General features: G+C 39.1%; 1 protein-coding gene across 9 annotated transcripts in view; it reads left to right on the top strand.

Annotated features, from left to right (window-relative positions):
• Positions 1-27,834, top strand: part of LOC139378418 (MICOS complex subunit MIC19-like) — a 130,874-nt gene that overhangs the window by 63,588 nt on the left and 39,452 nt on the right. For 5 of the 9 annotated variants that reach the window (XR_011628291.1, XM_071120573.1, XM_071120572.1 and 2 more), the window contains one exon: positions 17,903-17,973. Coding sequence is in view for 8 of the 9 variants with exons in the window: in XM_071120573.1 (XP_070976674.1) it covers positions 17,903-17,973 (71 nt within the window). In the remaining variant the exon portion in view is untranslated. Of the gene's footprint in view, positions 1-7,715; positions 7,797-17,902; positions 17,978-27,834 lie in introns of those variants that run through there. The other 4 variants (XM_071120571.1, XM_071120568.1, XM_071120567.1 and 1 more) reach the window with 2 other exon arrangements.

Genomic DNA, 27,834 nt, shown 5'->3' with positions numbered 1-27,834 from the left:
ATAATAAACCACTAGTTAGACATACTGTAGTAGCAGAATAATAAACCTGTAGTTAGATATACTATAGCAACAACATAATAAACATGTAGTTAGATATGCTATAGCAACAACATAATAAACCTGTAGTTAGATATACTATAGCAACAACATAATAAACCTGTAGTTAGATATACTATAGCAACAACATAATAAACATGTAGTTAGATATACTATAGCAACAACATAATAAACCTGTAGTTAGAAATACTATAGCAACAACATAATACACCACTAGTTAGATATACTATAGCAACAACATAATAAACCTGTAGTTAGAAATACTATAGCAACAACATAATACACCACTAGTTAGATATACTATAGCAACAACATAATAGACCTGTAGTTAGATATACTATAGCAACAACATAATACACCACTAGTTAGATATACTATAGCAACAACATAATACACCACTAGTTAGATATACTATAGCAACAACATAATAAACCTGTAGTTAGATATACTATAGCAACAACATAATACACCACTAGTTAGATATACTATAGCAACAACATAATAAACCTGTAGTTAGATATACTATAGCAACAACATAATACACCACTAGTTAGATATACTATAGCAACAACATAATAAACCTGTAGTTAGATATACTATAGCAACAACATAATAAACCTGTAGTTAGAAATACTATAGCAACAACATAATACACCACTAGTTAGATATACTATAGCAACAACATAATAAACCTGTAGTTAGATATACTATAGCAACAACATAATACACCACTAGTTAGATATACTATAGCAACAACATAATAAACCTGTAGTTAGAAATACTATAGCAACAACATAATAAACCTGTAGTTAGAAATACTATAGCAACAACATAATAAACCTGTAGTTAGATATACTATAGCAACAACATAATAAACCTGTAGTTAGATATACTATAGCAACAACATAATACACCACTAGTTAGATATACTATAGCAACAACATAATAAACCTGTAGTTAGATATACTATAGCAACAACATAATACATCACTAGTTAGATATACTATAGCAACAACATAATAAACCTGTAGTTAGATATACTATAGCAACAACATAATAAACCTGTAGTTAGATATACTATAGCAACAACATAATAAACCTGTAGTTAGATATACTATAGCAACAACATAATACACCACTAGTTAGATATACTATAGCAACAACATAATAAACCTGTAGTTAGAAATACTATAGCAACAACATAATAAACCTGTAGTTAGAAATACTATAGCAACAACATAATAAACCTGTAGTTAGAAATACTATAGCAACAACATAATACACCACTAGTTAGATATACTATAGCAACAACATAATAAACCTGTAGTTAGATATACTATAGCAACAACATAATACACCACTAGTTAGATATACTATAGCAACAACATAATAAACCTGTAGTTAGATATACTATAGCAACAACATAATACACCACTAGTTAGATATACTATAGCAACAACATAATAAACCTGTAGTTAGATATACTATAGCAACAACATAATACACCACTAGTTAGATATACTATAGAAACAACATAATAAACCTGTAGTTAGAAATACTATAGCAACAACATAATACACCACTAGTTAGATATACTATAGCAACAACATAATAAACCTGTAGTTAGATATACTATAGCAACAACATAATACACCACTAGTTAGATATACTATAGCAACAACATAATAAACCTGTAGTTAGAAATACTATAGCAACAACATAATAAACCTGTAGTTAGAAATACTATAGCAACAACATAATAAACCTGTAGTTAGAAATACTATAGCAACAACATAATACACCACTAGTTAGATATACTATAGCAACAACATAATAAACCTGTAGTTAGATATACTATAGCAACAACATAATACACCACTAGTTAGATATACTATAGCAACAACATAATAAACCTGTAGTTAGATATACTATAGCAACAACATAATACACCACTAGTTAGATATACTATAGCAACAACATAATAAATCTGTAGTTAGATATACTATAGCAACAACATAATACACCACTAGTTAGATATACTATAGCAACAACATAATAAACCTGTAGTTAGAAATACTATAGCAACAACATAATAAACCTGTAGTTAGATATACTATAGCAACAACATAATACACCTGTAGTTAGATATACTATAGCAACAACATAATACACCACTAGTTAGATATACTATAGCAACAACATAATAAACCTGTAGTTAGATATACTATAGCAACAACATAATACACCACTAGTTAGATATACTATAGCAACAACATAATAAATCTGTAGTTAGATATACTATAGCAACAACATAATACACCACTAGTTAGATATACTATAGCAACAACATAATAAACCTGTAGTTAGAAATACTATAGCAACAACATAATAAACCTGTAGTTAGATATACTATAGCAACAACATAATACACCTGTAGTTAGATATACTATAGCAACAACATAATACACCACTAGTTAGACATACTGTAGTAGCAGAATAATAAACCTGTAGTTAGATATACTATAGCAACAGAATAATAAACCACTAGTTAGACATACTGTAGTAACAGAATAATAAACCACTAGTTAGACATACTATAGTAACAGAATAATAAACCACTAGTTAGACATACTGTAGTAACAGAATAATAAACCACTAGTTAGACATACTGTAGTAGCAGAATAATAAACCACTAGTTAGACATACTATAGTAACAGAATAATAAACCACTAGTTAGACATACTGTAGTAGCAGAATAATAAACCACTAGTTAGACATACTATAGTAACAGAATAATAAACCACTAGTTAGATATACTGTAGTAGCAGAACAATAAACCACTAGTTAGACATACTATAGTAACAGAATAATAAACCACTAGTTAGACATACTGTAGTAACAGAATAATAAACCACTAGTTAGACATACTGTAGTAACAGAATAATAAACCACTAGTTAGACATACTGTAGTAACAGAATAATAAACCACTAGTTAGACATACTGTAGTAACAGAATAATAAACCACTAGTTAGACATACTGTAGTAACAGAATAATAAACCACTAGTTAGACATACTGTAGTAACAGAATAATAAACCACTAGTTAGACATACTGTAGTAACAGAATAATACACCACTAGTTAGACATACTGTAGTAACAGAATAATAAACCACTAGTTAGACATACTGTAGTAACAGAATAATAAACCACTAGTTAGACATACTGTAGTAACAGAATAATACACCACTAGTTAGACATACTGTAGTAACAGAATAATAAACCACTAGTTAGATATATTATAGTAACAGAATAATAAACCACTAGTTAGACATACTGTAGTAACAGAATAATACACCACTAGTTAGATATATTATAGTAACAGAATAATAAACCACTAGTTAGACATACTGTAGTAACAGAATAATAAACCACTAGTTAGATATATTATAGTAACAGAATAATAAACCACTAGTTAGACATACTGTAGTAACAGAATAATAAACCACTAGTTAGACATACTGTAGTAACAGAATAATAAACCACTAGTTAGATATACTATAGCAACAACATAATAAACCTGTAGTTAGATATACTATAGTAACAACATAATAAACCTGTAGTTAGATATACTATAGCAACAACATAATAAACCTGTAGTTAGATATACTATAGCAACAACATAATAAACCTGTAGTTAGATATACTATAGCAACAACATAATAAACCTGTAGTTAGATATACTATAGCAACAACATAATAAACCTGTAGTTAGATATACTATAGCAACAACATAATAAACCTGTAGTTAGATATACTATAGCAACAACATAATAAACCTGTAGTTAGATATACTATAGCAACAACATAATAAACCTGTAGTTAGATATATTATAGTAACAGAATAATAAACCACTAGTTAGACATACTGTAGTAACAGAATAATAAACCACTAGTTAGACATACTGTAGTAACAGAATAATAAACCACTAGTTAGATATACTATAGCAACAACATAATAAACCTGTAGTTAGATATACTATAGTAACAACATAATAAACCTGTAGTTAGATATACTATAGCAACAACATAATAAACCTGTAGTTAGATATACTATAGCAACAACATAATAAACCTGTAGTTAGATATACTATAGCAACAACATAATAAACCTGTAGTTAGATATACTATAGCAACAACATAATAAACCTGTAGTTAGATATACTATTGCAACAACATAATAAACCTGTAGTTAGAAATACTATAGCAACAACATAATAAACCTGTAGTTAGATATACTATAGCAACAACATAATACACCTGTAGTTAGATATACTATAGCAACAACATAATAAACCTGTAGTTAGATATACTATAGCAACAACCTAATAAACCTGTAGTTAGATATACTATAGCAACAACATAATAAACCTGTAGTTAGATATACTATAGCAACAACATAATAAACCTGTAGTTAGATATACTATAGCAACAACATAATAAACCTGTAGTTAGATATACTATAGCAACAACATAATAAACCTGTAGTTAGATATACTATAGCAACAACATAATAAACCTGTAGTTAGATATACTATAGCAACAACATAATAAACCTGTAGTTAGATATACTATAGCAACAACATAATAAACCTGTAGTTAGATATACTATAGCAACAACATAATAAACCTGTAGTTAGATATACTATAGCAACAACATAATAAACATGTAGTTAGATATGCTATAGCAACAACATAATAAACCTGTAGTTAGATATACTATAGCAACAACATAATAAACCTGTAGTTAGATATACTATAGCAACAACATAATAAACCTGTAGTTAGATATACTATAGCAACAACCTAATAAACCTGTAGTTAGATATACTATAGCAACAACATAATAAACCTGTAGTTAGATATACTATAGCAACAACATAATAAACCTGTAGTTAGATATACTATAGCAACAACATAATAAACCTGTAGTTAGATATGCTATAGCAACAACATAATAAACCTGTAGTTAGATATACTATAGCAACAACATAATAAACCTGTAGTTAGATATACTATAGCAACAACATAATAAACCTGTAGTTAGATATACTATAGCAACAACATAATAAACCTGTAGTTAGATATACTATAGCAACAACATAATAAACCTGTAGTTAGATATGCTATAGCAACAACATAATAAACCTGTAGTTAGATATACTATAGCAACAACATAATAAACCTGTAGTTAGATATACTATAGCAACAACATAATAAACCTGTAGTTAGATATACTATAGCAACAACATAATAAACCTGTAGTTAGATATACTATAGCAACAACATAATAAACCTGTAGTTAGATATACTATAGCAACAACATAATAAACCTGTAGTTAGATATACTATAGCAACAACATAATAAACCTGTAGTTAGATATGCTATAGCAACAACATAATAAACCTGTAGTTAGATATACTATAGCAACAACATAATAAACCTGTAGTTAGATATACTATAGCAACAACATAATAAACCTGTAGTTAGATATACTATAGCAACAACATAATAAACCTGTAGTTAGATATACTATAGCAACAACATAATAAACCTGTAGTTAGATATGCTATAGCAACAACATAATACACCTGTAGTTAGATATACTATAGCAACAACATAATAAACCTGTAGTTAGATATACTATAGCAACAACATAATAAACCTGTAGTTAGATATACTATAGGCCCATGTCCATGTGATGATACTCGTAGGAATAAGAGAAAACAGAATTAAACTGTTAGGGGGGAGACATTTTCTCACAGTGACTACAGAATAAATGGTTTTAGCTTTATTTTAAGGCCATTGTGGACTATCCTTATCTGGTACAATGTTTGATTGAAAACATTGGAATAATGTTGGTTAGATTGGTTGTTAGATTACTACACGACTAGTACACAGTAAAGGCTGCAATGCTGATGGCACGAAGACATGAGCAGAGATGAGTTGATGAAAGTCATGAGAAATCCAGCTGACTGGAGAACAGTTGGTGCCATGCTGCTGTGTGTGGGATCCAGTGGGAGCTGTGATCATAGAACTGATCTGAGTCTAGTGCTACTACTAACGTAAGCTCTTATTGACCCGACAGGTGGTCATCCATCAGCTATATGGTCCCAGCTCAATATCCCCACGCTGTGACAACAAATCACCTTCACACATCATGAGGAGAGGGAGACAAAGAGAGGGATGAGGGGGGGAGAGGGGAAAAGAGAGGTAGGGAGAGGGTGGATAGAGGGTTGAGAGGGAGGGAGGGATAGGCAGTGAAAGGGGGCTGGAGGGAGAAGAGGGGACAGGGGACTGGAGGGAGAAGAGGGGACAGGGGACTGGATGGAGAAGAGGGGACAGGGGACTGGATGGAGAAGAGGGGACAGGGGACTGGAGGGAGAAGAGGGGACAGGGGACTGGATGTGCTGAACACCAGTGAGCTTCAGTCCAATACATTTATAGAACGGTATAAATATGATCAATGCCACCGGCCCCAAATGCTTGTTCCATTTCACGGACCTGTCACACACAGAGCCTTCAGAAAGTCTTCTCACTCCTTGACTTATTATGTTTTGTTGTTTCAAATTGGGATTTAATTGTCATTTTCTTTTCAACATTTTACAAAAAATACTCTGCAATGTCGAAATGGAAGAATAATTCTAACATTTGTAAAACATTTATGAAAAATGAAACACCATCTTCATTAGATAAGTATTCAACCCACTGAGTCAATGCATGTTAGCATCACCTTTGGCAGTGATTACAGCTGTGAGTCTTGCTGGGTCTGTCAAAGAGCTTTGCACACCTGGATTGTACAATATTTACACATTTATTCTTTAAAACATTCTTGAAGCTCTGTCACGTTAGTTGTTGATTTGAGTCATTTTAGCAGACAGTCTGTCCCAGAGAGACTTACAGTAGTGAGTGCAGACATGTCCTTCCTTTTTCATACTGGTCCCCCGTGGGAATCAAACCCACAGCTGGCGTCGTCAGTGCCATGCTCTACCAGCTGAGCCATGTTCATGTCTTGCCATAGATTTTCAAGCTGGGTTAAGCTACAACTGTAACTAGGCCACTCAGGAACATTCAATGTCGTCTTGGTAAGCAACTCCAGTGTATATTTGGCCTTGTGTTTTAGTTTGTTGTCCTGCTGAAAGGTGAATTTGTCTCCCAGTGTCTGTTGGAAAACTCCCTAGTTCTTGCCGATGACGAGCATACCCATAATATGAAGCAGTCACCACCATGCTTGAAAATATGAAGAGTGGTACTCAGTGATGTGTTGGATTTGCCCCAAACGTAACACTTAAAGTTAATTTCTTTAGTTTTACTTTAGTGCCTTATTGCAAACAGGATGCATGTTTTGGAGTATTTCTATTCTGTACAGGCTGCCTTCTTTTCACTCTCATTTAGGTTAGTATTGTGGAGTAACTACAATGTTGTTGACCCATCCTCAGTTTTCTCCTAGCACAGCCGTTTAACTGTTTTAAAGTCACCATTGGCTTCCTGAAGGGTGTATTGATACACCATCCAAAGTGTAATTAATAACTTCACCATGCTCAAAGGGATATTCAATGTCTGATTATTATTCCTTTCTTTTTACCCATCTACCAATAGGTCTCCTTATTTGCGAGGCATTGGAAAACCTCCCTGGTGTTTGTGGTTGAATCTGTGTTTGAAATTCACCGCTCCACTGAGGTACAGAGATGAGGAAGTCATTCAAATATTATGTTCAACACTGTTTTTGCACACGCAGTGATTCCATGCAACTTATTATGTGACTTGTTAAGCACATTTTTACTCCTGAACTTATTTAGGTTTGCCATAACTTATTGACTCAAGACATTTCACCTTTTTTTATTAATTTATTAAAAAAAATAAAAAGCATGTTTATACTTTGACATTATGGGGTACTGTGAGGAAAAACATCTAAATTAAATCATTTTTAAATTCGGGTTGTAACACAACAGAATGTTGTCAAATCAAACTCAAGTCAAGGGGTGTGAATACTTCCTGAAGGCACTGCACAAGCAGCATACATGCTTGTTTTGGGTCATTTATTGGATAGCTTCATTGGGGGTATTTTATTTCAAGGTCACTGAAATGGTGGCACACTAGACTAGAACTGTCTGGAAAACAAAGGTGAGTGTATTATGTGTTTGTGTCGTTGTGAGAGTTTGTGTTATTCTGTGTGTGTCGTTATGAGAGTTTGTGTTATTCTGTGTGTGTCGTTATGAGAGTTTGTGTTATTCTGTGTGTGTCGTTATGAGAGTTTGTGTTATTCTGTGTGTGACTTGTGGATCAATGGCGGGCGTATTGCATGTTGTCTTGCTGTGAATCGCTCAGGGAAACTGCTGGAGTTGCTGTTGGTTAGAATCTTCTTAACAGCCTCTCTATTCTTCCTTTCCCATCTCTGTCCAGCTCTGTCTTGGTCTCCTACCTCTTTCATCTCCCTCTCTCCTGCTGTCTCTGTCACTCGCTCATATTCTTCTGTCATAACCTTTAGCCCTCTCTCTCTCGCTCTCTCGCTCTCTCTTCTCCTCACATCTCTCTCTCTCTCTCCCGTACACACACACACCCTCCGAACCAAACGCACACAGAGAGAATAAAAGTCTGATATATATTACATGTCTCTTTCAATTCAACACAGCCATTCATCAGAGGGTTCCTAGTGACAGGCCATCACCAGGGCCTGGACAGCTCAGCGCACCATGGCTGTGCTCATTGGCCACAGCGGCCAAATTGACTCTGAAAACAATATATATATAGATTACATTTTCACTCAATATCTGCTGTAAAACAATCTCATATTTAACAATCTGCACTCTGTGTGTTTTTTTCTCTTTGTCTTTCCCTGTTTTTCAGTTCCCCGTGTTGAGAATGAGCCTCTCATTCGTTTTTCCTTTTTCTTTGTCTCTCTCTTGCTCATCTCACGTTTTTCTTCTTCATTTTCATCTCTTTTGCTCGCTCTAGTCCATGTCTATTGATGGAATTGGATTTTCCTTTCGCCCCGCGTTGGGGGGGACAATCACCGTTACAATTGCCACCTCACAGTCCTTGAAGTAAAGTAAAACTCCTGTATGAAAGAGAGATGGAGTGTTTAGTCTCAGTAATAGCTCATATTCACCGCCTGATCAATACTTTTTCTACCTGGGAACAGAAGCATCTGCAGTCGTGGCATGACAATGTGTCTTTTACTTTTCAACGACGCCTTCTGTGAGTCTGCATCATACTGAGAGTCAGGCAGTGGAAAGACTAGACCAAATCATTTAAAGGACTTTTAAAATGTATGTGGAACGAACGACAACAGAGCAACAAGGTGTGTTACCTGCTGGAATCGGTGGTGTGGTCTTAAACGTTGGCTGGTCTGGTCCGTTGGCTGGTCCTTCTCAGCAACAGCAGCTCTAGTTACTTTTTACCCTCCAAAGCCAAATGTATGATCTCCCCATTCCCCTAACTAAACCATTTTAGATGTGAACACATTGCATATTAGTTCAATAGCAGCTGCTCTGATCCAGAACTCAAGTGGATCTGAATAACTTGTCTAAAACCATCACATAATAGGAACTTCTTCCAAGTCAACAAGATCACACAGTAGGCCAGGACGTTCCCTTAACCACTCAAGTCAACAAGATCACACAGTAGGCCAGGACGTTCCCTTAACCACTCAAGTCAACAAGATCACACAGTAGGCCAGGACGTTCCCTTAACCACTCAAGTCAACAAGATCACACAGTAGGCCAGGATGTTCCCTTAACCACTCAAGTCAACAAGATCACACAGTAGGCCAGGACGTTCCCTTAACCGGTCAAGTCAACAAGATCACACAGTAGGCCAGGATGTTCCCTTAACCGGTCAAGTCAACAAGTTCACACAGTAGGCCAGCTCCAGTTGATGGGGTGTTGGCAGCCATAAGTCACAGTGAGAGTAGTGACATTATTGGGGGACTGCAGTAGAAGTGCAGTGAGGACATTATCAGTCAGGTCCTTCAGTCACGGTGTGTAGCAGCGGGAGCCAGGGGTGTGTGTGTGTGTGTTTCTCTCTCTCGCTCTCCTTTCTCTCTCATTTAATTACTGTTGCATTATCAGCAGATAGGACGACGCAGCAGGAGCTGTCCCCACTCTCTCTCTTTCTCTCACACACACACACACACACACACACACACACACACACACACACACTGACCCTCAGAGAGTGTGAGAGATACAAGCATTGTAGTCTAACACATGCATGCCTACACACACACACATGCAAAGGGCCTAACCTGACATAGAGAAAAGTTCTGCATTCAGAGCAACCTGGGAGCCAACATGTCCCTGATGTATCCCTTTTGATGTGAAATGGCTAACAGTGACAATCAGTCAATCAATCAAATGTGCTTATACAGAAACCCTGCCAAAACCCCAAACAGCAAGCAATGCAGATGTAGAAGCACGTGGCTAAGAAAAGTTACAGCGGCTGGCGGTGTTACAGCGGCTGACGGCGTCACAGCGGCTGGCGGCGTCACAGCGGCTGACGGCGTCACAGCGGCTGACGGCGTCACAGCGGCTGACGGCGTCACAGCGGCTGACGGCGTCACAGCGGCTGGCGGCGTCACAGCGGCTGGCGGCGTCACAGCGGCTGGCGGCGTCACAGCGGCTGGCGGCGTCACAGCGGCTGGCGGCGTCACAGCGGCTGAGTCCTTAATTCACCGTAGCAGAGCTAGCCGTCTATCATGTCTCCACGGTGCCTCCCGCCGTCCCTAGGATGTTAGAGGGGTGGAGTCAACAGGCCGCCGTCCCCCTGTTTCCCCATGTCAGTCCCCATGTTTGCCAGTCTCAGGGTTTTATATGGTGGCGCTCCCTCTAGTCATTCCTTTAGTAACAAGCCGCTGGGCCGTCCAACGCAGCGGGGTCTTCCCCTCGCCTCCCTGCCAGGGAACAGATAGCCATTAACGAAGCGCTTTTGTTTTGCTCATTAAAAATGGTGGAGAGGGCTTTTTAATTGGACACGCCAGTTCTGTTCCTTACTCTTCTCTATCCTCTCTGTATCACCCGAGTGCATTAGCCATAATGACTTCATTTGTCTCTGACACCCCCACCGGCCTTATTTACCACCAGACAAGGTAAAGCTCTCCCAGGCATGTAAATAGAAATCAAAAGGATGAGGGTGCTCTGTGAACAGTCCAGGAAGTCTGTTTTGCAGACCAAAAAGGACCGATTTTATAGCTTAGAAACAACGAGAAGCAGGCTGTTCTAAAATAGACTGCTTATTTCTGTTTAGTGTGACACCAATCAAGCCCAATTGGTCCTGAATCATAATAGAAGTATTTTTCTCCCAAAATAGTAGATTTTGGGGTTGGTGAAGTGTTGCACCCAAATCAACCCGAGGGTGGTCAGGTCCTATCGTTCCTACTGATTGAGGGGCTCTGCTGCACTCTAAATCAGTTAGGAGGACAGCAGGAAATCACAATTTGAGCCCCACTCGTTAATCACACACAACAGCCTCACAAATTACACTGTCTGCTACTCTGTCTCCCACTCTGTCTCCCTGCACAGGCTGTAGGCGTGTAGGTGCTTTTTTTTCTGTCTTTCCTAGTGTGTGTGTGTGTGTGTGTGTGTACCCGCTGGCCCTGCAATCACTGGCCGTTTGTGCTTCCTGATGGATTAGGGTTCTGATTAGTGGCAGCGCTGTGATTTATTTAGTTGTTAATATTATTATTTATGTATGAATTATTATTATTATTAGTCACTTAGTATTCAACACAGTGACCAACACCACATTCTAGCAACCGCTGTTACACACACACACAGACAAACACACTGGTTAAATCCTAGTCTTAATGTCAGTGACATTGAGGAAACTGCCACTGAAGGATAGTCTGCACTAACGTTGGTTAAATCTCAAACACACTGGTTAAGTTCTAGTCATGCCATTCATATTGAACTCTTAGCCGGTCTGACACAACTCAGTTGGTTACTTTAATTGGAAGATTTGCTAGTAGAGATTATTGGTGAGAGATGGTTGGACGGGGCGTCAGTAAATGGAGAGGTGGTTGGACGGGGCGTCAGTAAAGGGAGAGGTGGTTGGACGGGGCGTCAGTAAAGGGAGAGGTGGTTGGACGGGGCGTCAGTAAAGGGAGAGGTGGTTGGACGGGGCGTCAGTAAAGGGAGAGGTGGTTGAACGTGTCTAGTTTGAGAAACCCACGCCTCACATGTCCTCAACTGGCAGCTTCATTAAATAGTACCCGCAAAACACCAGTCTCAACGTCAAAAGTAAAGAGGATACTCCGGGATGCTGGCCTTCTAGGCAGAGTTGCAAAGAAAGAGACATATCACTGACTAGCCAATACAAATAAAAGATTAAAGTGGGCAAAAGAACAGACACTGGACAGAGGAAGATTGGAAAAAAGTGTTATGGACAGGCGAATCTAAGTTTGAGGTGTTTTGATTCCAAAGAATTACATTTGTGGGATGCAGAAAAAGTGAAAAGATGCTGGAGGAGTGCTTGACGCCATCTGTCAACCATGGGAGGGGGGGGGGGGCAATGTGATGGTCTGGGGATGCTTTGGTGGTGGTAAAGTGGGAGATTTGTACAGGGTAAAAGGGATCTTGAAGAAGGAAGGCTATCACTCCATTTTGCCATGCCATACCCTGTGGACAGCGCTTAATTGGAGCCAATTTCCTCCTACAACAAGATAATGACCGAAAGCACAGCTCCAAACTATGCAATAACTATTTAGGGAAAAAGCAGTCAGCTGGTATTCTGTCTATAATTGGGTGGCCAGCACAGTCACCGGATTTCAACCCTATTGAGATGTTGTGGGAGCAGCTTGACCATATGGGACGGCAGGTAGCCTAGTGGTTAGAGGCAGGTAGCCTAGTGGTTAGAGGCAGGTAGCCTAGTGGTTAGAGGCAGGTAGCCTAGTGGTTAGAGTGTTGGGCCAGTAACCAACAGGTAGCCTAGTGGTTAGAGTGTTGGGCCAGTAACTGAAAGGTTGCTAGAATCCCCAGCTGACAAGGTCAATTCTGTCGTTCTGCCCCTGAACAAGGCAGTTAACCCCACTGTTCCTAAGCCATCATTGTAATTAAGAGTTTGTTCTTAACTGAAGTGATTATCAACCTTGTGGGAGGTGCTTCAGGAAGCATGGGGTGAAATCTCTTCAGATTACCTCAACAAATTGACAACTAGAATGCCAAAGGTCTGCAAGGCTGTAATTTCTGCAAATGGAGGTTTCTTTGATGAAAGCAAAGTTTGAAGGACACAATTATTATTTCAATTAAAAATCATTATTTATATCCTTATCATCATCTTGACTATATTTCCTATTCATTTTGCAACTCATTTCATGTATGTTTTAATGGAAAACAAGGACATTTCTACGTGACCCCAAACTTTTGAACGGTAGTGTGTATTAGAGAAAAATATTTGTTTTATGATAAGAATACATTTTTTCTTTCAATTATTTTACTTTAATACTTTCGGTTACGTTTCTGTGAATATTTTTAATAAAAGACCAAGAGGATAAACAGACATCGGTTACGTTTCTGTGAATATTTTTTATAAAACACCAAGAGGATAAACAGACATCGGTTACGTTTCTGTGAATATTTTTAATAAAACACCAAGAGGATAAACAGACATCGGTTACGTTTCTGTGAATATTTTTAATAAAAGACCAAGAGGATAAACAGACATCGGTTACGTTTCTGTGAATATTTTTAATAAAAGACCAAGAGGATAAACAGACATCGGTTACGTTTCTGTGAATATTTTTAATAAAACACCAAGAGGATAAACAGACATCGGTTACGTTTCTGTGAATATTTTTAATAAAACACCAAGAGGATAAACAGACATCGGTTACGTTTCTGTGAATATTTTTAATAAAACACCAAGAGGATAAACAGACATCGGTTACGTTTCTGTGAATATTTTTAATAAAACACCGAGAGGATAAACAGACATCGGTTACGTTTCTGTGAATATTTTTAATAAAACACCAAGAGGATAAACAGACATCGATTACGTTTCTGTGAATATTTTTAATAAAAGACCAAGAGGATAAACAGACATCGGTTACGTTTCTGTGAATATTTTTAATAAAACACCAAGAGGATAAACAGACATTTTTTTCACAGCCGTTTTGCTCATATTTACTAAGTTTGCCAATATTAGTGGAGGGCACTTTACAAATCAAATCAAATGTTATTTGTCACATACACATGGTTAGCAGATGTTAATGGTCACATGCACATGGTTAGCAGATGTTAATGGTCACATACACATGGTTAGCAGATGTTAATGGTCACATACACATGGTTAGCAGATGTTAATGGTCACATACACATGGTTAGCAGATGTTAATGGTCACATACACATGGTGAGCAGATGTTAATGGTCACATACACATGGTTAGCAGATGTTAATGGACACATACACATGGTTAGAAGATGTTAATGGTCACATACACATGGTTAGCAGATGTTAATGGTCACATACACATGGTTAGCAGATGTTAATGGTCACATACACATGGTTAGCAGATGTTAATGGTCACATACACATGGTTAGCAGATGTTAATGCGAGTGTAACGAAATGCTTGTGCTTCTAGTTCCGACAATGCAGTAATAACCAACAAGTAATCTAACCTAACAATTTCACAACAGCTACCTTATACACCCAAGTGTAAAGGGATGAAGAATATGTACATACAGATATATGAATGAGTGATGGTACAGAACGGCATAGGCAAGATGCAGTAGATGGTATAGAGTATAGTATATACATCTGAGATGAGTATGTAAACAAAGTGGCATAGTTTAAAGTGGCTAGTGATACATGTATTACATAAAGATGCAGTAGATGATATAGAGTACAGTATATACATATGAGATGAGTAATGTAGGGTATGTAAACATTATATAAAGTGGCATTGTTTAAAGTGACTAGTGATACATTTATTACATACATTTTTCCATTATTAAAGTGGCTAGAGTTGGGTCAGTATGTTGGCAGCAGCCACTCAATGTTAGTGATGGCTGTTTAACAGTCTGATGGCCTTGAGATAGAAGCTGTTTTTCAGTCTCTCGGTCCCAGCTTTGATGCACCTGTACTGACCTCGCCTTCTGGATGATATCGGGGTGAACAAGCAGTGGCTCGGGTGGTTGTTGTCCTTGATGATCTTTATGGCCTTCCTTTGACATCGGGTGGTGTAGGTGTCCTGGAGGGCAGGTAGTTTGGCCCCGGTGATGCGTTGTGCAGACCTCACTACCCTCTGGAGAGCCTTACGGTTATGGGCGGAGCAGTTGCCGTACCAGGCAGTGATACAGCCCGACAGGATGCTCTCGATTGTGCATCTGTAAAAGTTTGTGTGTTTTTGGTGACAAGCCAAATTTCTTCAGCCTCCACAGGCCCTGCTGTGCCTTCTTCACCACACTGTCTGTGTGGGTGGACTATTTCAGTTTGTCCGTGATGTGTACACCGAGGAACTTGAAACTTACTACCCTCTCCACTACTGTCCCGTCGATGTGGATAGGGGGGTGCTCCCTCTGCAGTACCAGTCAAAAGTTTGCACACACCTAATTCAAGGGTTTTCTTTGTGTTTACTATTGTAGAATAATAGTGAAAACATCAAAACTCTGAAATAACACATATTGGGAATTATGTAGTAACGCAAAAAATGGTTTAACAAATCTAAATATATTTTAGATTCTTCAAAGTAGCCCACCTTTGCCTTGATGACAGCTTTACGCACTCTTGGTATTCTCTCCACCAGCTTCACCTGGAATGCTTTTCTAACAGTTTTGAAGGACTTCCCACATATGCTGAGCACTTGTTGGCTGCTTTTCCAACTCATCCCAAACCACCTCAATTGGGATGAGGTTGGGTGATCTGATGCAGCAGTCCATCACTCTCCATCTTGGGAAAATAGCCCTTACACAGCCTGGAGGTGTGTTGTGTCATTGTTCTGTTGAAAAATAAATGATCGTCCCACTAAGCGCAAACCAGATGTGATGGTGTATCGCTGCAGCCATGCTGGTTAAGTGTGCCTTAAATTCTAAATAAATGACTGCCAGTGTCACCAGCAAAGCACCATCACACCATCTCCATGCTGGTGGGAACCCCACATGCAGAGATCATCCATTCACCTACTCTGTGTCTCACAAAGACACGCCGGTTTCCACCAGTCTAATATCCATTGCTTGTGTTTCTTGGACCAAGCATGTCTCTTCTTATTGGTTTCCTTTTATTGGTTTATTGGTTTAAGCACCAGCTGTCAGAGTAGCGTACAGATCACTGCACCTGTACGTAGCCCATCTGTAAACAGCCCATCTATCTACCTACCTCATCCCCATACTGGTATTTATTTATTTATTTTGCTCCTTTGCACCCCAGTATCTCTACCTGCACATTCATCTTCTGCCGATCTACCATTCCAGTGTTTAATTGCTATATTGTAATTTCTTCACCACCATGGCCTATTTATTTCCTTACCTAATTTGCACTCACTGTATATAGAATTTTAGTTTTCTTTTTGTTCTACTGTATTATTGACTGTATGTTCTGTTCATTCCATGTGTAACTCTGTGTTGTTGTATGTGTCGAATTGCTTTGCTTTATCTTGGCCAGGTTGCAGTTGCAAATGAGAACGTGTTCTCAACTAGCCTACCTGGTTAAATAAAGGTGAAATAAAAATAAATCAAATAGTAATGGTTTCTTTGCCGAAATTCGACCATATAGGTTTCCTCTGAACAGTTGATGTTGAGAAGTCTATTACTTGAACTCTGTGAAGTGTTTATTTGGGCTGCAGTTTCTGAGGCTGGTAACTAATGAACTTATCCTCTGCAGCAGAGGTAACTCTGGGTCTTCCTTTCCTGTGGCGGTCCTCATGAAACTTTTAAAATTCTTAAAATGTTCAGTATTGACTGACCTTCATGTCTTAAAGTAATGATGGACATTTCTCTTTGCTTATTTGAGCTGTTCTTGCCATAATATGGACTTGGTCTTTCACCAAATAGGGCTAGCTTCTGTATACCACCGCCAACCTTGTCACAACAGAACTGATTGGCTATAACGCATTAAGATAGAAATTCCACAAATGAACTTTTAACAAGGCATACCTGTTCATTGAAATGCATTCCAGGTGACTACCTCATGAAGCTGGTTGAGAGAATGCCAGGAGTGTGCCAAGTTGTCATCAAGGCCAAGGGTGGCTACTTTTGAAGAATTTCAAATAAAAAATATTTGGATTTGTTTAACACTTTTTACAATGTAGAAAATAGTAAAAATAAAGGAACTCTCAAATGAGTAGATGTGCCCAGACTTTTGACTGGTACTGTACAGACACATTCTCGAACACACACGTCAAACTGAACGATCACACCGCTCGCTCCCTCAGATTATAAAAATAAACCCCTGCACAACTACTTAATGGTGTTGCTCCCTCAATATCCCCATCCATCAAGTTTTAATGGGCTATTGTAGTAGTGGAGGGTACATGCCTATCAGATGTGTGTCACAAATATCACCCTATTTCCTATATAGTGCGCTAAATTTTACCAGGGCGTATCGGGGGCACTATATGTGGAATAGGGTGCCGTTTGGTGTGTGTGTGTGAGGGGGAAAAGGCTTGTCTCAGCTGGAGTGTTTCCTTTTGGCAAATAAAGGCCACCTGAAAGGCCCAGGGACGCTGGGAATAAACTGTTTTATGTAAGAGGCCCAATCTGATTCTAACTTGGCATTTATCTGTCTTTCTCTCATTCTCTCTCTTCCTCACATTTTCTCTTTATATCTCTATCTCTCCCCCTCTCCCTCCCTCCAGAGTGCTCAGTTCTACAAGATGACCACCGAGAACTACCACAAGGCTGCCGACGGAATCAACGCAAAGTTCAAGTAAGTTAAAATCACGTCATTGTGTTTAATTACCAGAAGTGTATCAGGTTTTCCTGGATAAATGAATATAGACACCCCCCCCCCCCCCCCCCCCCCCCATCGACAATATCTCCATTCACTGCAGAATGAACAGGCTTTCATCTCAAATGCTTCCTCCTCAAGGCCAATGTTGGCAATGAAGAGATCAATATCTGATGTTGGCTGTTAAGGTTTTAACAGTGTACCGCTTTTCTTCCAAGATCTCTAAGGTTACTCTGTCAGTTTAAAAGTAGGCCACACTGTAAGCACATGTAACCAACTTCCAAAGGGGTCCAAAGACCACCACAGAATTCTAAGAATTGTATTTGTGATGTGTCCAGAGGATGTTGGTCATCCTTGTGTCCAGTTTCGATATTAGGGTCCTGTTCATTAGAGCATACTGTGACGGAACATTTTGCATCAGAAAATTACAATGAGCCGTTCCAATTGGATAAGTCCAGGTTGTTCCTCCCTGTTTTTGTTTTTTTTCTCCGTTTGGTGCGTACACGAACCTTCAGTGTTGTTAGTGACCATTAAAAGCCCCGTCAGTCCACTGAGAGTACTGCCGTTAGCCACATGCTAACTAACCCATGTCTTTCAATCAGCTCCAGATTAGCTTACCCTATTAGCTCATGTTGATGATGCGGCTCACTGATAGCTACAGGTCAAATGGAGCCGTCTCTGGTGTACACTGATGTGTCAGGGCTGCAGTGATGGTCATGGTGTGTGTGTGCGCGTGTGTCTGTTACAGAGTATGTGTTGTCCCTGTGAACCAATCATTGGTTGTTTACCGGATTTATCAGACTAACCAGCTTACAGTCATTCCAACAACAGAGGTGTCACAGCACCCTGAGGCAGGCACTGTGTGATGAAACGTGGGTTAAATACCCATTAAATGTTTGGGAGTATAATTAGTGTGCGACTGTCTTTATCGTTTGTTAGTCAGCACCTCTACAACATATTTTGGGTGTGCGTCAGCTTATGCTTTTTGCTAGCATCTAATCTTTTAAAATATTTCAACAAACATGCCTTGGTATGTGTCAGACAACTTTGTTCATCAATGCTGTTAGCAATTTTCCCTCCTGTATGTTAGGTTGTCCGTGAGAGTCGCAGAGACCCTATTAACCATCACGTACATGTAACTAAAGAACATCTCATTTCCAGTCCATCGCTGTTCCATAACTCCTAATAAGGGACCATTAGGCTCCATAGTAATGTAACAAAGTGGATGAGGAGTCCACAGGAGGTGGGGCGAACGGGGCCCAGAGTCCATGGCTCTGTCTGGGAAGGGGGCGCTAATCGTGTTAGCCTGTCATTAGCCGGCGCTAACGCCAGGATCATTGTCTCCCTGTAAAATGCTAGAAACTGATTAGCCATCCACTGGGGTTAGCTTAGGGTAGAGCTGGGGTTGAGCCTTCCCAAATCGCATTAAGGAAATGCATTGCTGGAATATCATTAGAGCGACACAACGCGCTAACTGCTAACACATGTCTAGCGAGGTCACGTGATGGTGGAGTCGCCCTGATTGGTTGATTGGATTACGGGAGGTGCATTACCAGGGCTGTGATTGGATTAGAGGGGCTGGGGAGGGAGGATATGAGTGTGTGTGTGGTTTAATGAAATGGCGGGAGGGTCTGGTGTTATAGGAGGACAATGAGAAGGAGGACAGGGTTACTGCTAGTATACACTAATCACGTTTCATTGGGTGTGTTTGGTGCCATCGTGCACGTTTGTGTGTGTGTGTGTGTGTGTGTGTGTGTGTGTGTGTGTGTACATGATCTGTATTAGTGTGAAAAGACCTTGTTTAGTATTGTGCATCGCAGCGTACAGAGGTCTCTATGAGTTGTCCCTATGGACGTTATTGCGATTCGACAGAGAGAGTGCATGAACGAGGGAGATAAGATGGTATCTGGCGTTCAGTGGAATAATAAGGCAAGATGTTTAGTCTCAGAGCCTTTTGATTTCCTGAAAGTTGAAACTGCCCTGGAGATAAATGGGAAAGAGTAGGAATATACATAATTGATTGAATTAACATGGGTTTGATATGATAATCGGGCTTATGAAGTTAAAAATGTCTTTCTGCCCAACGTCTTAATTTCCCCGCTGGTCCCACAGACTGTATTAATAGAATGTTTGATAACATTTGAGGCTCTGGTCAACAGTAGCTTGATATCCTGCTAATACTGTAGTAATGTATTTCCCTATAGATACTCTACTGATAGCCTAGCACTGTTGCCTCCTGCATGAAAGCATTTGGCCTCTATTGGTATCAAATTAATTGACAATAGTGCCTGAAGGTTTGGATGTCACTTTTGGGGTATTTGAACCCTGCTGGAGGAGTAGAAAGAGTAGGAGTAGAAACAGTAGTAGGAGTAGACTGGTACTAGTAGAAACATTAGTAATAGTAGGCTAGTAGTAGTAGTAGTTCTTACATTAGTAATAGTAGGCTAGTAGTAGAAACATTAGTAAAAGTAGGCTAGTAGTAGTAGTAGTAGTAGTAGTAGTAGAAACATTAGTAATAGAAGGCTAGTAGTAGTAGTAGTAGTAGTAGTAGTAGTAGAAACATTAGTAATAGTAGGCTAGTAGTAGTAGTAGTAGTAGTAGAAACATTAGTAGTAGTAGTAGTAGTAGTAGTAGTAGTAGTAGTAGTAGTAGAAACATTAGTAATAGTAGGCTAGTAGTAGTAGTAGTAGAAACAGTAGTAGTAGTAGTAATAGTAGGCTAGTAGTAGTAGAAACATTAGTAATAGTAGATTAGTAGTAGTAGTAGTTGTTACATTAGTAATAGTAGGCTAGTAGTAAAAACATTAGTAACAGTAGGCTAGTAGTAGTAGTAGTAGTAGTAGTAGTAGTAGTAGTAGAAACATTAGTAATAGTAGGCTAGTAGTAGAAACATTAGTAATAGAAGGCTAGTAGTAGTAGTAGTAGTAGTAGTAGTAGAAACATTAGTAGTAGTAGTAGAAACTTTAGTAATAGTAGGCTAGTAGTAGTAGTAGTAGTAGTAGTAGAAACATTAGTAATAGTAGGCTAGTAGTAGTAGTAGAAACATTAGTAATACTAGGCTAGTGGTAGTAGAAACATTAGTAATACTAGGGTAGTAGTAGAAACATTAGTAATTCCAGAGTAGTATTAATAGTAGAAACATTAGAACTACTAGGCTAGTAGTCGTGGAAACATTAGTACATTGGTAATCGTAGGCTAATAGTAGTAGAAAAATTAGTAACAGTAACTTGTAGTAGAAACATTACTAATAGTAGGCTAGTAGTAGTAGTAGAAACATTAGTAATACTAGGCTAGTGGTAGTAGAAACATTAGTAATACTAGGCTAGTGGTAGTAGAAACATTAGTAATACTAGGGGGGTAGTAGTAGAAACATTAGTAATTCCAGAGTAGTATTAATAGTAGAAACATTAGAATTACTAGGCTAGTCGTTGTGGAAACATTAGTACATTGGTAATCGTAGGCTAATAGTAGTAGAAAAATGAGTAACAGTAGACTTGTAGTAGAAACATTACTAATAGTAGGCTAGTAGAAGCAGTAGTCCTAGTAGACTAGTAGAAGCAGTAGTCCTAGTAGGCTAGTAGAATAGGTAGTACTAGTAGGCTAGTAGAATAGGTAGTACTAGTAGGCTAGTAGAAGAAGTAGTTATAGTAGGCTAGTAGAAGATGTAGTAATAGTAGGCTAATAGAAGATGTAGTTATAGTTAGCTAGTAGAAAAAGTAGTACTAGTAGTAATAGTAGTCTAGTAGTAATAGTAGGCTAGTAGTAATAGTAGGCTAGTAGAAGATGTAGTTATAGTAGGCTAGTAGAAGATGTAGTTATAGTAGGCTAGTAGAAGATGTAGTTATAGTAGGCTAGTAGAAGATGTAGTAATAGTAGGCTAGTAGAAGATGTGGTAATAGTAGGCTAGTAGAAGATGTGGTAATAGTAGGCTAGTAGAAGATGTGGTAATAGTAGGCTAGTAGAAGAGGTGGTAATCGTAGGCTAGTAGAAGATGTAGTTATAGTTAGCTAGTAGAAAAAGTAGTACTAGTAGTAATATTAGTCTAGTAGTAATAGTAGTCTAGTAGTAATAGTAGGCTAGTAGAAGATGTAGTTATAGTAGGCTAGTAGAAGATGTAGTTATAGTAGGCTAGTAGAAGATGTAGTTATAGTAGGCTAGTAGAAGATGTAGTAATAGTAGGCTAGTAGAAGATGTGGTAATAGTAGGCTAGTAGAAGTGGTAATAGTAGGCTAGTAGAAGATGTGGTAATAGTAGGCTAGTAGAAGATGTAGTAATAGTAGGCTAGTAGAAGTGGTAATAGTAGGCTAGTAGAAGATGTAGTTATAGTAGGCTAGTAGAAGATGTAGTTATAGTAGGCTAGTAGAAGTAGTAATAGTAGGCTAGTAGAAGATGTAGTTATAGTAGGCTAGTAGAAGAAGTAGTAATAGTAGTCAAGTAGTAATAGTAGGCTAGTAGAAGATGTAGTTATAGTAGGTTAGTAGAAGATGTAGTTATAGTAGGCTAGTAGAAGATGTAGTTATAGTAGGCTAGTAGAAGATGTAGTAATAGTAGGCTAGTAGAAGTAGTAATAGTAGTCTAGTAGAAGATGTAGTTATAGTAGGCTAGTAGAAGAAGTAGTAATAGTAGTCAAGTAGTAATAGTAGGCTAGTAGAAGATGTAGTTATAGTAGGTTAGTAGAAGATGTAGTTATAGTAGGCTAGTAGAAGATGTAGTTATAGTAGGCTAGTAGAAGATGTAGTAATAGTAGGCTAGTAGAAGTAGTAATAGTAGTCTAGTAGAAGATGTAGTAATAGTAGTCTAGTAGAAGAAGTAGTAATAGTAGGCTAGTAGAAGATGTAGTAATAGTAGGCTAGTAGAATATGTGGTAATAGTAAGCTAGTAGAAGATGTAGTTATAGTTGGCTAGTAGTAGTAGACTAGTAGTATTCGTGGTGATAATAATAGTATTTGCGGTAGTAGGGTAGTAGTAGTTGTTGGCTGGAAGTAGTAGTAGTAGTAGTAGTAGTAGGCTAGTAGAAGTAGTTATAGTAGGCTAGTAATAGTAGTAGGCTAGTAGAATAAGTAGTGCTAGTAGAAGTAGTAGTAATAGTAGGCTAGTAGAAGTAGTAATCGTTGGCTAGTATATAAAGTATTGCTAGTAGTAGTACTAGTAGGCTAGTAGAATAAGTAGTACTAGTAGAAGAAGTAGTAATGGTAGGCTAGTAGTAGTAGTAGGCTAGTAGTAGTAGTAGGCTAGTAGAATAAGTAGTGCTAGTAGAAGTAGTAGTAATAGTAGGCTAGTAGAAGTAGTAATCGTTGGCTAGTATATAAAGTATTGCTAGTAGTAGTACTAGTAGGCTAGTAGAATAAGTAGTACTAGTAGAAGAAGTAGTAATGGTAGGCTAGTAGTAGTAGTAGGCTAGTAGTAGTAGTAGGCTAGTAGAATAAGTAGTGCTAGTAGAAGTAGTAGTAATAGTAGGCTAGTAGAAGTAGTAATCGTTGGCTAGTATATAAAGTATTGCTAGTAGTAGTACTAGTAGGCTAGTAGAATAAGTAGTACTAGTAGAAGAAGTAGTAATGGTAGGCTAGTAGTAGTAGTAGGCTAGTAGAATAAGTAGTACTAGTAGAAGAAGTAGTAATGGTAGGCTAGTAGTAGTAGTAGGCTTTTAGTAGTAGTAGGCTAGTAGTAGTAGTAGGCTAGTAGTAGTAGTAGGCTAGTAGAATAAGTAGTACTAGTAGAAGAAGTAGTAATGGTAGGCTAGTAGTAGTAGTAGGCTTTTAGTAGTAGTAGGCTAGTAGTAGTAGTAGTAGGCTAGTAGTAGTAGTAGGCTAGTAGTAGTAGTAGGCTAGTAGTAGTAGTAGGCTAGTAGTAGTAGTAGGCTAGTAGTAGTAGTAGGCTAGTAGAATAAGTAGTACTAGTAGTAGAAGTAGTATGGGTAGGCTAGTAGTAGTAGTAGGCTAGTAGAATAAGTAGTACTAGTAGAAGAAGTAGTAATGGTAGGCTAGTAGTAGTAGTAGGCTTTTAGTAGTAGTAGGCTAGTAGTAGTAGTAGGCTAGTAGTAGTAGTAGGCTAGTAGAATAAGTAGTACTAGTAGAAGAAGTAGTAATGGTAGGCTAGTAGTAGTAGTAGGCTTTTAGTAGTAGTAGGCTAGTAGTAGTAGTAGGCTAGTAGTAGTAGTAGGCTAGTAGTAGTAGTAGGCTAGTAGTAGTAGTAGGCTAGTAGTAGTAGTAGGCTAGTAGAATAAGTAGTACTAGTAGAAGAAGTAGTATGGGTAGGCTAGTAGTAGTAGTAGGCTAGTAGTACTAGTAGGCTAGTAGAATAAGTAGTACTAGTAGAAGAAGTAGTAATGGTAGGCTAGTAGTAGTAGTAGGCTAGTAGTAGTAGTAGGCTAGTAGTAGTAGTAGGCTAGTAGAATAAGTAGTACTAGTAGAAGAAGTAGTATGGGTAGGCTAGTAGTAGTAGTAGGCTAGTAGTACTAGTAGGCTAGTAGAATAAGTAGTACTAGTAGAAGAAGTAGTAATGGTAGGCTAGTAGTAGTAGTAGGCTAGTAGTAGTAGTAGGCTAGTAGTAGTAGTAGGCTAGTAGAATAAGTAGTACTAGTAGAAGAAGTAGTATGGGTAGGCTAGTAGTAGTAGTAGGCTAGTAGTACTAGTAGGCTAGTAGAATAAGTAGTACTAGTAGAAGAAGTAGTAATGGTAGGCTAGTAGTAGTAGTAGGCTAGTAGTAGTAGTAGGCTAGTAGAATAAGTAGTACTAGTAGAAGAAGTAGTAATGGTAGGCTAGTAGTAGTAGTAGGCTAGTAGTAGTAGTAGGCTAGTAGAATAAGTAGTACTAGTAGAAGAAGTAGTAATGGTAGGCTAGTAGTAGTAGTAGGCTAGTAGTAGTAGTAGGCTAGTAGTAGTAGTAGGCTAGTAGTAGTAGTAGGCTAGTAGTAGTAGTAGGCTAGTAGTAGTAGTAGGCTAGTGGTAGTAGTAGGCTAGTAGTAGTAGTAGGCTAGTAGAATAAGTAGTACTAGTAGAAGAAGTAGTATGGGTAGGCTAGTAGTAGTAGTAGGCTAGTAGTACTAGTAGGCTAGTAGAATAAGTAGTACTAGTAGAAGAAGTAGTAATGGTAGGCTAGTAGTAGTAGTAGGCTAGTAGTAGTAGTAGGCTAGTAGTAGTAGTAGGCTAGTAGAATAAGTAGTACTAGTAGAAGAAGTAGTATGGGTAGGCTAGTAGTAGTAGTAGGCTAGTAGTACTAGTAGGCTAGTAGAATAAGTAGTACTAGTAGAAGAAGTAGTAATGGTAGGCTAGTAGTAGTAGTAGTAGGCTAGTAGTAGTAGTAGGCTAGTAGTAGTAGTAGGCTAGTAGTAGTAGTAGGCTAGTAGTAGTAGTAGGCTAGTAGTAGTAGTAGGCTAGTAGTAGTAGTAGGCTAGTAGTAGTAGTAGGCTAGTAGTAGTAGTAAGTCTAGTGACACTACATGGGTAAATCTTTTTGTTTGTGTGGTTCATGCACACATGATGCCTGTAGAGAGGTGTGTGTTTGCAGTGTGTAGGGGTAGTGCAGCTGTTTCCTGCAGTTCCAGCGGTATTCCTGGCAGAGCATGATGGAGCTCTCCCAACCGGAACGCCGCTACCTAAGAGTGACCTCATTTTGCACACACACACACACAAACACACACCTGGCTCCCACTAATACTTTCTCAGTTTTCATCATCCTCTCCCCAGCTTCTATGAATCTGTCCTGACACACATCATCACAATTCATGTTAATAGCCCTTACCTGTGGTAAACACATAATGAATCACACACACACACACACACACACACACACACACACACACACACACACAAGTATCATACCAATCAAAAATCTAATCAAATGTAAAAAAGGGATTTATAAATACATCAGAAGATGTCACCAGGTCCTATACAGAAACCAGCCTAAAACCCCAAACTGTAAGCAATGTAGAAGCACGGTGGCAAGGAAAAACTCCCTCGAAAGGCAGAAACCTAGGAAGAAACCTAGAGAGTAACCAGGCTCTGAGGGGTGGCCAGTCCTCTTCTGGCTGTGCCGGTAGAGATAAGAGTACATGGCCATTAAGGCCAGATCGTTCTTCAAGATGTTCAATCGTTCATAGATGACCAGCAGGGTCAAATAATAATCACAGTGGTTGTAGAGGGTGCAACAGGTCAGTACCTCAGGAGTAAATGTCAGTTGGCTTTTCATAGTAGAGCATTCAGAGGTTGAGAAGAAACACCACCCTTTAGGGTATTGCTATCTACAGGTTGAGAAGAAACACCACCCTTTAGGGTATTGCTATCTACAGGTTGAGAAGAAACACCACTCTTTAGGGTATTGCTATCTACAGGTTGAGATGACACCCTTTAGGGTATTGCTATCTACAGGTTGAGATGACACCCTTTAGGGTATTGCTATCTACAGGTTGAGATGACACCCTTTAGGGTATTGCTATCTACAGGTTGAGATGACACCCTTTAGGGTATTGCTATCTACAGGTTGAGATGACACCCTTTAGGGTATTGCAATCTACAGGTTGAATGACAACAATAATACTGAGTATGTATTTGAATGAATTCTGATGAGCTTTCCGTGTACCCCAGAGGACTGTGTCTTCTCTACCTGTAGTTATCAACACCCTAGAGGACTGTGTCTTCTCTACCCGTAGTTATCAATACCCTAGAGGACTGTGTCTTCTCTACCTGTAGTTATCAATACCCTAGAGGACTGTCTTCTCTACCTGTAGTTATCAATACCCTAGGGGACTGTGTCTTCTCTACCTGTAGTTATCAATACCCTAGAGGACTGTGTCTTCTCTACCTGTAGTTATTAATACCCTAGAGGACTGTGTCTTCTCTACCTGTAGTTATTAATACCCTAGAGGACTGTGTCTTCTCCTAACTGCTCTGTATGCCGTCCTTCTAACCACTTATCCAACACAGTCCAGATGGACTGTCATACGGTCCGGTCCAGTCCAGATGGACTGTCATACGGTCCGGTCCAGATGGACTGTCATACGGTCCGGTCCAGTCCAGATGGACTGTCATATGATCCGGTCCAGCCCAGATGGACTGTCATACGGTCCGGTCCAGCCCAGATGGACTGTCATACGGTCCGGTCCAGTGCAGATGGACTGTCATACGGTCCGGTCCAGTGCAGATGGACTGTCATACGGTCCGGTCCAGTCCAGATGGACTGTCATACGGTCCGGTCCAGATGGACTGTCATACGGTCCGGTCCAGATGGACTGTCATACGGTCCGGTCCAGATGGACTGTCATACGGTCCAGTCCAAATGGACTGTCATACGGTCCAGTCCAGATGGACTGTCATACGGTCCAGTCCAGATGGACTGTCATACGGTCCAGTCCAGATGGACTGTCATACGGTCCAGTCCAGATGGACTGTCATACGGTCCAGTCCAGATGGACTGTCATACGGTCCAGTCCAGATGGACTGTCATACGGTCCAGTCCAGATGGACTGTCATACGGTCCGGTCCAGTCCAGATGGACTGTCATACGGTCCGGTCCAGTCCAGATGGACTGTCATACGGTCCGGTCCAGTCCAGATGGACTGTCATACGGTCCGGTCCAGTGCAGATGGACTGTCATACGGTCCGGTCCAGTCCAGATGGACTGTCATACGGTCCGGTCCAGATGGACTGTCATACGGTCCGGTCCAGATGGACTGTCATACGGTCCGGTCCAGATGGACTGTCATACGGTCCAGTCCAAATGGACTGTCATACGGTCCAGTCCAGATGGACTGTCATACGGTCCAGTCCAGATGGACTGTCATACGGTCCAGTCCAGATGGACTGTCATACGGTCCAGTCCAGATGGACTGTCATACGGTCCGGTCCA

The sequence above is a fragment of the Oncorhynchus clarkii genome, chromosome 21, assembly GCF_045791955.1.
Source record: "Oncorhynchus clarkii lewisi isolate Uvic-CL-2024 chromosome 21, UVic_Ocla_1.0, whole genome shotgun sequence".
In the NCBI taxonomy this organism is placed as follows: Eukaryota; Metazoa; Chordata; class Actinopteri; order Salmoniformes; family Salmonidae; genus Oncorhynchus; species Oncorhynchus clarkii.
The sequence above is the reverse complement of the archived record's forward strand: the minus strand, read 5'-3'. Positions and strand labels throughout refer to the sequence as shown.